Genomic DNA, 13264 nt, shown 5'->3' on the forward strand with positions numbered 1-13264 from the left:
ATTTACAAACTTAAAGATTTCATAAAGCTGATCAATTTATAAGAAATTAATATTAACAGTGACATAATGCAGTTAAGAGCTTCCTGGACAAGGCAGACAAAGACTTGTATTCTCCTTCACAGTGTATCAGTGGGAGAACTTTCTGTTTCCTTATCTGTAAAATGAAAAAGTTGAATTGGATCCTGAGATCCCTTACAGATTTTAAATTGTTTCTAGATCCTTGAATAACCAAATTGATCAGGGTATAAAATTGCACAGAAATAAAATCATTCAGTTTCTCCATTCTAAACCCTTGGTCCCTCCATGCCTTGGTTTATGTTTTGGGTGGACTGACTCCTGATTTTCTATATATGCTTATTACCTCACAGTCCTTCTTTTCCCTCCTAATTCTTCCTCATCTCATTGGTCTGTTTCTGTCCTTGGTCATAAATTAAGTCTTTAATAAACTATTCATTTAGAAAAGCAAGGCCTTTTAAGACATCTTAAATTCCACTCTGTGACCAAGATGAACTTACAATGAGAAATAAATCAAAAAAGTAAAGCTTTGGGATATATCTTACACAAACAATAAATTGAGCTCAGGATCTCAGGTCAGTCATGAATCAGTCTTAGACAAATTACTTAAAATAGCGATTTTCTCACCTATAAAATGAGAAGATTGAAGTAGGTGATCTAAGTCTTCTTCCAACCCAATTTGCTGAAATAAGTTCTAGAACACACAACTGTTAGGTAAGTGTCTAGGATATTACACAAGCAGATCAAGCTAAATTTTCATTCAACAAATTTGTGCCATTCACCATCAACAAAGTACTTAAGCTGAGGATATAGAGAATACGAGAGCTGCTTCTGTCTAGTTTTATAACTTAGAAAAAGGAAATCCTCTGTATTAAAATGACCATTATAGAAAATACAGTGACTCTTTGCTATTTCCACTGAAATATTAAGGGGAGGGGATGAGTTTAAAATATTTAAAATTTAGAATATTAAAACAACCTCACAAAATTAAATTTCTGGATGAGCTACTGAGTCAGCTCCTTAAAATTCTTTTCACATAGCACTTGATAATTTTAATATCTTTCAACAAGAATAATTTGCCTAAAATTGAAGGATGGATTAAATATCTTTTCTAATGAAGAGACAGACCGATACACCCTAGAATGCAGCATGAAGAAAATGGAGCTTACCTGTCATTTATGTGGCTGTAAGTTTTTTTGTTTATTTTGAGAAAGAGTATGTGTGTGCATGATCAGGGGAGGCACAGAGATAGAGGGAGAGAGAGAATCACAAGCAGGTTCCCTGCTATCAGCAAAGAGCCCGATGCGGGGCTTGATCTCATGAGTCATGAGATCATGACCTGGGCCAAAATCAAGAGTCGGACCCTTCACTAACTGAGCCAGTCAGGCGCCCCACCATTAATATTTTCTTAATGTAATTCTGAATAATTAGGCCCAATTGGTTTACTCCTCATGACCTATAATCTCAGCCTATTTGGATTTTATAAATATTTTCTGAGGAAAACAAAAATTTCAAGGTTAATGCAATTTTAATAAAAACCCCCTTTTTTTGGTAGAACTTGATAGACCAATTCCAAAATTTACGACAGAGGAAGAAAGCTAGAATAGCCAAAATTATTTTGAAAAAATAGTACAAAATAATTTACCTTGGCATTTATTACTATATTTCACCCCACTGTGTTGTGTTAATGATGGGCTACTAACTTGCATAAGCACTGTTTTCTTTGGACTAATAATGATTTAGGTCTACTGTTATTTTTTTGTTTTAGTAAGTTTAGGCTTATGTATTTTTTTCAGGTTAATGAAGCATAATTTGTATTCATTAGAATTCACCCTTTTTGAATGTACCATTTGATTATGCAATCAGTCTTCTCCCACTAGATCTTAATAACCAATGGTCTGATTTGGGTTTCCATAGCTTTTTTTTTCTAGAATGTCATGTAAATGGAATCATACTGTATGTAGCCTTTTCATCACTTAGCATAATACTTCTAAGACTCATCTATGGGGGGGCTTGGGTGGCTTTGTTGGTTAAGCGCCTGACTTTGGCTCAGGCCATGATCTCAGTTCTTGAGTTCGAGCCCCATGTCAGGCTCTGTGCTAACAGCTCAGAGCCTGGAGCCTGCTTTGGATTCTGTGTCTCCCTCTCTCTCTGCTCCTCCCCCACTCACACTCTGTGTGTGTCTCTTTCTCAAAAATAAGCAACCATTAAAAAAAAAAAAAAAAGACATATGTTATTGCATAGATCGGTAGTTTGTCCCTGTATTAACTTGGCTAGGCTAATTTACGTTTCCCAGAATTTTCTTTCTTACATACCCTTAGGGTAAACCACAAGGCACACTGTTTGTTTTTGTTTTAAGTTTATTTGAGGGGGGGAGGGGGGGCGGTAGAGAGAAGGGGGGTGGAGAGAGGGAGAGGGGAGAGAGAGAGAGAGAGAGAGAGAGAGAGAATGAATTCCAAGCAGGCTCTGTGCTGTCAGCACAGAGCCCAACACAGGGCTCAATTTCACAAACTGTGAAATAATGACCTGAGCTAAAATCAAGAGTCAGAGGCTTAACCAACTGAGTCATCCAGGTGCCCCACAAGACACATTTTAAAGTGAAATTTGAAGGGCAGAAGTGAAGCAGCAGTGATCTCATTTCTTATGCAGGCACTTTTGTAGCTTGAACATGGGGTAACTTACCTGCTGGCTCAACTTTTGGGGTGGGACAACAGTCTGACCTACATTGTTTTACCTTTCCTTGGATCCTCCTTCAGCTTCTTGGACTCCTGGGCCAGGTGTGTGTTTAGCAACCTGGCAAAAGGCAACTTTTCACACAGGACACACACATCGTCAAAGTTGGAGACAGTAAGAAGTGACACAGGTCTCAGTGTCAACTGCCTACCATGTGAATTTTAACTCTAGTATTAGATGCAAACAATAGACTCACAGAGACTGTTTAACCAACTCCAACGTGTAACAGCAAATCCCTGTAAACAACTCACTATACAAACATGTATACATGTATGCCTGCAAATATCCTAGTAGTTCTGCTTCTCTGACTGAACTCTGATACAATTCTTTTGTATTACCGAGTAAATAAATACCTACCATACGGATGTACACCTTGTTTATCCATTCATCAGCTGATGGACATTTGGCTGTTTTCAGCGATCTAGTTTAGGATCATGAATAAAGTTGCTATAAATGTTCACAGACACAGGTCTTTGTGTGAACATATTATTTCAAAACATGGTATTTATAAATACAAGAAATAGCTAAAAGAGTTCAATATGTTTGCCACTGGAGGTGGAAAGGGGCACAGAGGGGTCCGATGTTGATGTTTTACATTTTAGATCTTTCTAACCATGATTTAAAAAAAAAAATACACTGAATTGTACACTTTCAAAGAGTGAATTTTATGCTATGTGAATTATATTTCAACACAAAAGTATAAAAGTATATGATAATACAATAAACAGATCCCACCAACTTATAATCTAATGTCAAGTTTTATTTACCTTTTTTCTTACAATATGCTGTCATCCAAAATATACCTTATAAGTAATTCATGCATACAGTAGGCACTCTATAAATATTTTGATTTAATAATTAGGTATTTTTTAGAATGACTAAAAATCCTGATGTAAAATCCCAACTGGGAAGTGCATAATCCCATTGTAGACAAAATATATAACTTTACAATAAACATTTTTATAAGAATTTGCCCCAAAGAGGGAACACTTACAATGTGGAAATTAAAAAATAAAAAGTAAAAAGCAAGATGAAGCATAATACTAATATATTTAGACAATGACCCCCCGGACCAGTGGGGCTTACAGACCTAGGGTTACCTGCACCCTGTGGCCTTAACACCATCTGAAATTCAGTTAAGAAGATAATTATATACCTAATAACCTCTTAACTGGAAATGCTGCAAGAAAATACAAGCAATAGCCTGTGAAACTTTTTTAACTACATCCCTCACATGAACGCAGGAAAAAAATTTTTACTACATATCTTATTCTCCAATTTAAAAAAATCAAGGCTTTTTATCTTAAGCAGTAAGAGTGATCCACAAATAAGCAAGAAGTCACTTTTATAGAAGCTATGTTAAATTCTGTGGAAAATACTTTGGGAGATTAGTTCAAGAACCTTAGTCCAAATATAAATAAATCCTCGCATTAAAGGGTCTTCCAATTTACAAAAACAAAACACACTGTGACCACATATGATAAAGTATCTTCTAAATCCTTATTTTGGGTTAGCTTTATAACTATGAACAGTCACTCCAAACTGAAAAATGAAAAAGACTGTAGCACTATTATGATAAAGAAAAATTAAAAGCCACCAAATGCCTAACCTTAGTGAAATACCTGTGCAAACCTATAAACATATTCAAATACTCTATTTCTATAAAATGAAAAGTCTACTGACTATATCTTTCAAAAACTATATAATTCCATAAAAATTTAAATATACAGACTATACCAATACATGGAAATGTATATATAAAATATTATTAAGTGAAAAAAACCAAAAAATATAAAGTGAATACAACCATGTAAAAGTAAATACATTACAATAACAAAAACTGTGAAGTGACTTAAAATTTATAGAGACATAAACAGATTCAAATATCCATTAGAGGTTTTTCTTTGTTACTTAAGATTATAACAAAATAAAAAAAAAATAGACTATTATTTTAGATTAAACTATACTCCTAAACAATAAATACTGAACTAATGTGAACTCCTAAAACAGAGATTTTAAAAACCATGACTTAACTATATTTCAAGTGTATCCTATGGATGGAGACCAGCCCACATTTGCTGATCTTCACTTTACAAAACCTTCTGGCAATGTGCACAATTATAACTGCCCTTCTTAAACATAAAAAGAAAAAAATTTAAAGCACTGTTCAAGTAAGAAAACCAAGCAGCATGCCAACAAAATCTATCTACTTAATCTGTTTTGCACCTGCAAAAAAGCTACTAATAGAGGGTTTTAAAAAACTAATCCTATATACATATTTTACATAATATATTTATGCTATAAATATTTTAAAGAATGGCTTTTACATAATTCTTCATTTTAACTCAATATATATCTAACTGATTTAATTGCAAATTATGCAAATCCAATCTTTCAGATTTATTACTGAAAATTATTCTCTACATGGTTTAGAAAATGGTTAATTTCTTGGGTAAAACATAGCATATTTAGAAGTCCGAAAGCCAAGTAAATCCCTTATTTCATTTCGGAATTTTGAAAGATCTTGGCGTAGTTCATTTAGATTTTCCACGGTTGCCTGATCTGTACTTTGCATCTTCTGTCTCATGGATGTCAAGTAACGATGCACTAGGCAGCACATCACTTTTTGGTAGTTTTCATCTCTCTTTTGTTTCAAATTTCTCCATTCCTTCAAAACAAATAATTATATGATACAATTTTATAAACAATATTTAAATGAGGTGAATTTTTAAGATTTTTCACAGATACAAACACATGTTTTATTGGGCTATATTTTTGGGACTATGTGTTACAAAATAATATTCATCACTTGTTTAAAACAGATACAGCCTGCCTATTTGTTTTATTCATTCACCTATATGCTTCTCTGGATTTAAAAATATTCTTAGGAATCCTCAATTTATAGGAAGGATTAGCAAACTACAACCCACAGGACAAGTACGTCCTGTTTCCTATTTTTTAATGGCCTGTGAGCAAAGAGTGGTTTTTTACAGATGAATATTTATAATTAATTTGATGATAGGGAATACTGATTTTGAGACCCAATTAAACAAAATGTTATTCCCCCCCAAAATGGAATTCCATTCTTTTCATTAGATCTGTATTACAAAAAATTATTAAATTATTACTCAATTAAGGTTACATTTTAAATTTCACCAATAAAAATTTTGTGGAAATTTGTGTTCTTTCTTGTTATATTACTTATTATAGTCATAAAGTATTTTTGATTTTGTCTCAGTCTGCTAAGTCCAAAATATTTACTAATAGGCCCTTTAAAGAAAAGTTTGCCAACCTCTGGTTTATAGCAACATGAACTGAATTATTCATGTAATGAATAACTTTCAAGAAAAACTAGAAAAATGAGATGGCTCCAGTAGTCAATCTTTATCTATGCTGACAGAGTTGGCATTCTAAATATTTCCCATGTTTTAAAACTTGAGACAAGATTTCATCAAAAAAAAAAAAAAAATCATAGCTCTCTCTCTCACATATTGAATCCTTACTTTATGTTAGATACTATGCCATGCATTAGGGATATATGAGTAAAAAAAAAAATCAGACAGTCCCAGGCCTTAAGGAGCCTGCATATTTACACTCTAGGAAACATCAGTGATTAGGAATTGTTAAAATTTCCAAGTTGCAATTTTAATATCTTACCTTTAAACTGTTTTGCCGTTTAACCTTGCCTTTTGATGTATGAGAGCAAATCCACTTACTGAGGCTACTAATCATATAGCAAATAGTCTTTGGTGAAGGAATGATATTGAAAGGTGGGGGTAACGTACATTTGTCATCAAAGTAGCTAAGCCACAACTTTGCTCGAGCAAACTTCCATTCCTTGTCTTCATGATTCTGTAAGAGCCAAATGAAAAAGCAACACAGAATGTGAACACACACACACACACACACACACACACACACACACACACACACACGGGGTAGGGAAGGGCAAAGGAGAGAGAGATGGGGGGGGGGGGGGATATCATTTTACATGGTCCAAATGTTTGATGTCCAAATGTTTACATGGCTTGTAGGTAAAAATTTGGTTCAAGAGTTGTAGTTAATATACATTACTTACATTTAAAAAATCTATATTTAGGGGCGCCTGAGTGGCTCAGTTGGTTAAGCATCCAACTTCAGCTCAGGTCATGATCTCGCGATTCAGGAGTTCGAGCCATGTGTCAGGCTCTGTGCTGACAGCTCAGAGCTTAGAGCCTGCTTCAGATTCTGTGTCTCCCTCTCTCTCTAACCTTCCCTCACTTGTGCACTCTCTCTCTCTCTCTCTCAAAAATAAATAAAAACGTTAAAAAGTTTTTTTTAATCTGTATTTAATTTTAAAATAATACTAATTCTTATTTCTTATAATCTTTGGCTGCCTTATCTACTACATACATTTGGTATGATCTGAAAGAATATAAAGTTTTTACAAGAATGAATACTTACTGCTATCAACTGAAAGCTTTTATGAAGCATTGCCACCAGCAGCTTGGTAAGCACGATCACAACCACGACATTGTATGTCCCAACAATAACAGCTCCAACAAAGGACTGCAATTCTTCTCCATAACTAAATCTTGTGACAAAGATTGCCACATGTGCTAAGGAGAAAATATACCAGAACAAAGCAAAGCAAGTGCCAATGAACCTGTAAAGACAATTACATTTCTGTTTAAAAGAAAATTAAAGCACTTAATTAGCAAAAATGAAGAACTCATTCATATTAACATTCCATAAGTAAAACATTGATAATCCAAGAATACATTTTAAAATGAATGAGATTGAACCCAACAGTTTACATATGTCTTAAACAAAGAAATACACTTAAAAGGATAAATTATTTTGTTTAACCTCCTACTGCTTTTCTATTATCAACAAAGCAGCCTCTAAGATCCTGTTTGTGCCTAATTAGATGTTGCCACTCCTCTGCTTAAAAACTTCAAATGGCTCTCAATCTCAATAGCCCAAAGTCCTTACAAAAATCACAGATCAACAACATTCTACATGATCCTCATTACCTTTTGGACCCCATCTCTTACAACTTGCCCTCATTCACTACATTCTATCCACACTGGCCTCCTGGTTTTTCCTTGAACAGCCAGCCACACTCCCATCCCAGGGCATTTGCCTTTGCCATTTCTTGGATCGGTGAGTGCTCTTCCTCCAACTATCTTCTTCATGGCTTGATCCTTCATCAACTTAGTATCTTTACCTGAATGTCATCTCTTGCGAGGCCTTCCCTAGTCTATTTAAAATTGCAACCTCTAACACATAGGGAGAAGCCTGGCCAAGCTTTGTCTCTTTGGTCCTTTTTATTGTATAATATATATTTTATTTCTCTTTTTATTGACTATATCACCTCACTGTAATATAAACTCTATGAGGCAGTTTTGCTCACTGGTACTTCATTCACTCAGTACTTTGAACAGTGTCTGTTATATAGAAGGTGTTAAATAAATACTTATTATTCATTTAATCTTAAATAAGATGACATCCAAGTATCTAAAGAATAGTTGGTACATAACAAACACAACAAATACCTAATTCCACACCCCTTCTCCATTATGTTACTTAAAAATGAGGGGAGGTATTCTGTCTGCCTCACAACTGGTTGTTTAAGTTCTTAGGATACAGTAAATTAGAGAAAAAAATTGTTTATGAAGCTCTAATGATTCTCAATTCTATTGACCTCCTACTGAAGTGTTGAAAATATGAGAGATGGTTTTACCTGTAACAATAATGGACAGTTGCTGACATTTAATATGTGAAAAGTATGGGGTGCCTGGGTGGCTCAGTCGGTTAAGCATCCAACTTCGGTTCAGGTCATGATCTCACAATTCGGGATTTCGAGCCCTGAGTTGGGCTCTGTGCTGACAGCTCAGAGCCTGGAGCCTGCTGCAGATGCTGTGTTTCCCTCACTCTTTGCCCCTCCCCTGCTCATGCTCTGTCTCTCAAAAATAAATAAATGTTAAAAAAAATTTTATTAAAAAAATATGTGAAGAGCAGAGACATCTTTCAATACGCAGGACTGACAGAAAACTGTCCTGCCCCAAATCCTAACAGTGTACAAAATGCCAAGAACTCCTCTGTTAAGACAAGCAGCAGGGGAAACAATGTAATATCGTGGGCCTGTTAATTGCTTAAGATTCTATTTGTGTAAAGAAAACTACAACATGATTAATGAAAAACTAAGTATTTATTAAAAAGGAATGTCTTAAAGAAAATTTGAAGTTCTATTTCTATAGGTACTAATTCATATGTAATACAATAGAGAGAAATATATTTACTAAAAATTTAAAAAGACACTCACGAATGGAAGGTATCATTACTTTGCTGTTCACAGAAGATGCCCACACAGTCCTTCTGTTCTTTTGGGGTATAGCCTTTATCATACAGTTGTGTCAGTCCAATTGTGAAAGAAAACAAAACAAGAAGGAACATCCCAAGAAATTTTCCAAAATCTTGTAACATCTGTCCCATTGAAATCTGTGGAATATATTATATAGGTGTTCATTAAAATTATCAGGAAAACAAAATATTAAGTATTAAATGACCAGGCAATAAAAGTAAAACAAACATATGATTCCTTTTATTCCATCTGGTTAAGATAGTTCCATACTTTTAAAACATCAAAAGTCTCACTGACAAACAAAAAGCCATTCTAGGGGCACCTGTGTGGCTCAGTTGGTTAAGCTACCAACTCTTGATCTCAGCTCAGGTCTTGTTGTCAGGGGTGTGAGTTCAAGCCCACGCTGGGCTTTGTACTAGGTGTGAAGCCTACTTTAAAAAAAAAGAAAAAAAAAAAAAAGGCTGCCTGGGTGGTTCAGTTGGTTAAGCATCTGACTTCAGCTCAGGTCATGATCTCGCAATTCATGGGTTCTAGCCCCATGTCCGGCTCTGTGCTGACAGCTCAGAACCTGGAGCCTGCTTCAGATTCTATGTCTCCCTCTCCCTCTGCCCCTCGCCTGCTCACACTGTCTCTCTCTCTCTCTCTCAAAAATAAATAAACATTAAAAAAAAAAAAAAAAGCCATCCTAATCATGCCAGCACTTTGAGTGTTGGATGGCACATTTCTTGACTCTGGACCAGGTCTGCAGAGGACACTGCTGGGAAGAAATAAGAGGCTGAGACATGGAGATTTAAGAAAAGGCCTAATTTGCAAGGAATAGGGGCGCCTGGGTGGCTCAGTCCGTTGAGCGTCCGACTTCAGCTCAGGTCACGATCTCGCGATCTCGCAGTCCGTGAGTTCGAGCCCCGTGTCGGGCTCTGGGCTGATGGCTCAGAGCCTGGAGCCTGCTTCTGATTCTGTTGTCTCCCTCTCTCTCTGCTCCTCCCCCGTTCATGCTCTGTCTCTCTCTCTATCTCAAAAATAAATAAACGTTAAAAAAAAAAAAAAATTAAAAAAAAAAAAAAAAAAAAAAGGTTGCCTGGGTGGTTCAGTTGGTTAAGCATCTGACTTCAGCTCAGGTCATGATCTCGCAATTCATGGGTTCTAACCCCATGTCCGGCTCTGTGCTGACAGCTCAGAACCTGGAGCCTGCTTCAGATTCTGTGTCTCCCTCTCCCTCTGCCCCTCGCCTGCTCACACTGTCTCTCTCTCTCTCTCAAGAATAAATAAAGATTAAAAAAAAAAAAAAGCCATCCTAATCATGCCAGCACTTTGCATGTTGGATGGCACATTTCTTGAATCTGGACCAGGTCTGCAGAGGACACTGCTGGGAAGAAGTAAGAGGCTGAGACATGGAGATTTAAGAAAAGGCCTAATTTGCAAGGAATAGAAGGAAAATTCCTTGCTCAAGCCTAAAGGGAAATAAACGCTTATGTTTTTTATGGCTTCTTAAAGTTTACAACTATAAAATCATATGACAAAGTATTTAATTTGCTTTTTGTGACAAATTCTAAACCAATTCTCCAAAGATAGCATTTCCTCCTCTAGGACTGCCCTAATCTTTTTTTGCCAAGGTGGTCAATTTTCTTTCATTTTAGGTCAATTATAAGAAAATATGTGTGCAAACCAAATGAATAGGTCTAATTAACATGGGTATCTTTTGTAATGCAGTCACATGTAGTATGTCTGGGAGCTTTATTCAAGCCTAATTTCATTGTCCTCCAATACTCTTTCAAAATCTGGGTGATAGGTACTTTTCATAAATTCTTGGTATTTAAATTAGCATACAAATTTGGAGAATAATTTGACATTATCCTTTTGACCCAACAATTCTATCCCTTGGCATTTAGCCAATAGATAGGAAATATGCAAAATGCACGTATATACATGGATTTTCACTGCAGCACTGTTAGAGGTCACAAAAAAATTAGAACATCTTAAATGTTGTTAAAAAGAATGAAGTACATCTATATGTGCTGGTGTAGAAAAATGTCTATAAAATATTAAGTCAAAAAAGCTGGGTATAGAACAGTATTATAACAGATCCCATTTCTATTTCTTTAAAGTATAAATCAGATATATATTTCGTATAGATAGGATTTAATACGCACAGTACATTTCTGGAAGTTTACACAAGAGACTGTTTAATAGTGCTTAAATATGGAAGGTAGGACTTGGGGTTGGAAGGCAGACTTTCTTCCTTTGAATTTTCTTTATTGTATGCATTTCTTTCTTTCTTTCTTTCTTTTTTTTTTTTTTTTTTGCATTTATACTTATAAGATACAAAAAATAGGGTTTAAAAATAACCCTTCCTCAAAACTTACCAGATCAATTTTACACAGTTAATTAAATCCAGCTTCAAATAAAATGTCTAACTGCCTCAAACCTACCAAAATAAAATATGCCACTTACCACTGATACAAAATGGTAATGACATTGAGCAAGTGGCCAAACCTCTCTAACCCACTAAAATGAGCCAGCCAATTAAGTAAAAGAGGGGTGCTAAAATTTTTTAGGCACACCACAGCCTGGTAAACTGGACTCTGCAACAGTGAAGAGGTCCAATATGCATGGCTTGCACATTTGACTAGGCCATGTAGTACCTTTTGAAGTCTTGTGCTTTCCTCACTTCCCACTGCAAAATTTTGAGAGAAGAAATAGGGAGCTTTTAAACTCAGCAAGTTTTACATGTGTGAGAAAGAGAAGAAATACATTTCCTTCTTAATCAATGATAGCTTTATACCGAAGTACCTTGGAAAGAAATCATTTTTAATGTTTATTTTTGAGAGAGAGAGAGAGAGAGAGAGAGAGAGAGAGAGAGAGACGGAGACAGAGCGGGAGTGGGGGAAGGGCAGAGAGAGAGGGAAACACAGAATCCGAAATAGGCTCTAGGCTCTGAGCTGTCAGCACAGAGCCCGGTACAGGGCTCAGAGACTGACGTGGGGCTCAAACCCACAAACGTGAGATCATGACCTGAGCTGAAGTCAGACACTTAATCCACTGAGCCACTCAGGCGCCCCTACTGGAGATTTATCCTTAGGAGATAATTTAAAAGAGGCAAAGACCCTACATACGGAGCACTGTGTAGAACAGCAAAAACATGCCAAATATCTGATAGGGTGAAGGCTGGTATCGTTAGGGTTCATATCATGTGTTAAATTATAAAACTTGCTGAAAAAATGAAGCAATAATAATGACAACTTCTAGTCATTCTCCTTCCAAATCTTCCTCCAGAAAAAACCATAATTACCTGTCTAAAAATTCTATCTGATCAAGCCATTCATACTCAAAACCTCCTTTGCATGTATGATAATATTCAAATTCCTGGCACAGAGGCCTTCAGAGTCCAGCCCAGTCTATTTTTTTCAGCCTCATCTTCCCAACTGCCACCCACTGTCCAAATACGAAAGACATCCTGTCTTCTCTAAGCACGCCATGCTTTTATGACTCCATGTTTCTGTACATGTAACTTTGTTCTTTGCCAGGAAAGCTTTTTATCCCTTCAAGGCCCAGATCAAATGTCACCTTTTCTAAGAAGCTGTCCAGATTCTCTCCAAGCACCCCCTCAGTTATGCTCCAAAGTACTTTGTCCATAATCTCTAAAATCATATTTTTCACTTTATACCAATATTTACGTTTGTCTCTTCTAGCAGGCTGTAAGAGCAGCACCATATCAATAAGCTTCAAAGCCCAGCATATTAGTTAAAATGTTGAACACATAGCTACTTTTTATATGCCTTATAACTCTCTACCATTTTCCAAGAGGTATCATGTATTTTTACTTATCCTGTAGGATCAGAAAGGCTAGTATTATCTCTCTTTTTCCAAGTGACAAACTGAAGCTCAAAGAGATTGTGACTTGCTCAGGGTAACAGAATAGATGGCAGAGGTAGAATTCAATTCTTGCTTCTAACTCCTTGCAAGAGCTTTTCTGAAACATCACTTTGTGATTTTTATCTTAGCTCTCCCATTAAAAATTTGGGGCTGTGCCACTCTGGAAAACAGTGCGGACGTTCCTCAAAAAATTAAAAACAGAACTACCCTAAGATCCAGCAATTGCACTACTAGGAATTTATCCAAGGGATACAGGAGTGCTGATTCATAGGGGCACATGTACCCCAAAGTTTACAG

The 13264-nt window shown here is 35.9% G+C and overlaps 1 protein-coding gene across 7 annotated transcripts in view; it reads right to left on the bottom strand.

Annotated features, from left to right (window-relative positions):
* Positions 1–5133: 5133 nt before the first annotated feature.
* TRPC1 (transient receptor potential cation channel subfamily C member 1) overlaps positions 5134–13264 on the bottom strand; it is a 64721-nt gene continuing 56590 nt past the window's right edge. For all 7 annotated transcript variants that reach the window (XM_042955165.1, XM_042955163.1, XM_042955162.1 and 4 more), the window contains 4 exons: positions 9056–9231; positions 7192–7393; positions 6406–6600; positions 5134–5416 (listed from right to left, as the gene is read on the bottom strand). In XM_042955165.1, coding sequence (XP_042811099.1) covers positions 5189–5416; positions 6406–6600; positions 7192–7393; positions 9056–9231 — 801 coding nt within the window. In that variant the 3' untranslated portion in view covers positions 5134–5188. The remainder of the gene's footprint in view (positions 5417–6405; positions 6601–7191; positions 7394–9055; positions 9232–13264) is intronic.

The sequence above is a fragment of the Panthera leo genome, chromosome C2 (assembly GCF_018350215.1).
Source record: "Panthera leo isolate Ple1 chromosome C2, P.leo_Ple1_pat1.1, whole genome shotgun sequence".
NCBI classification, from domain to species: domain Eukaryota; kingdom Metazoa; phylum Chordata; class Mammalia; order Carnivora; family Felidae; genus Panthera; species Panthera leo.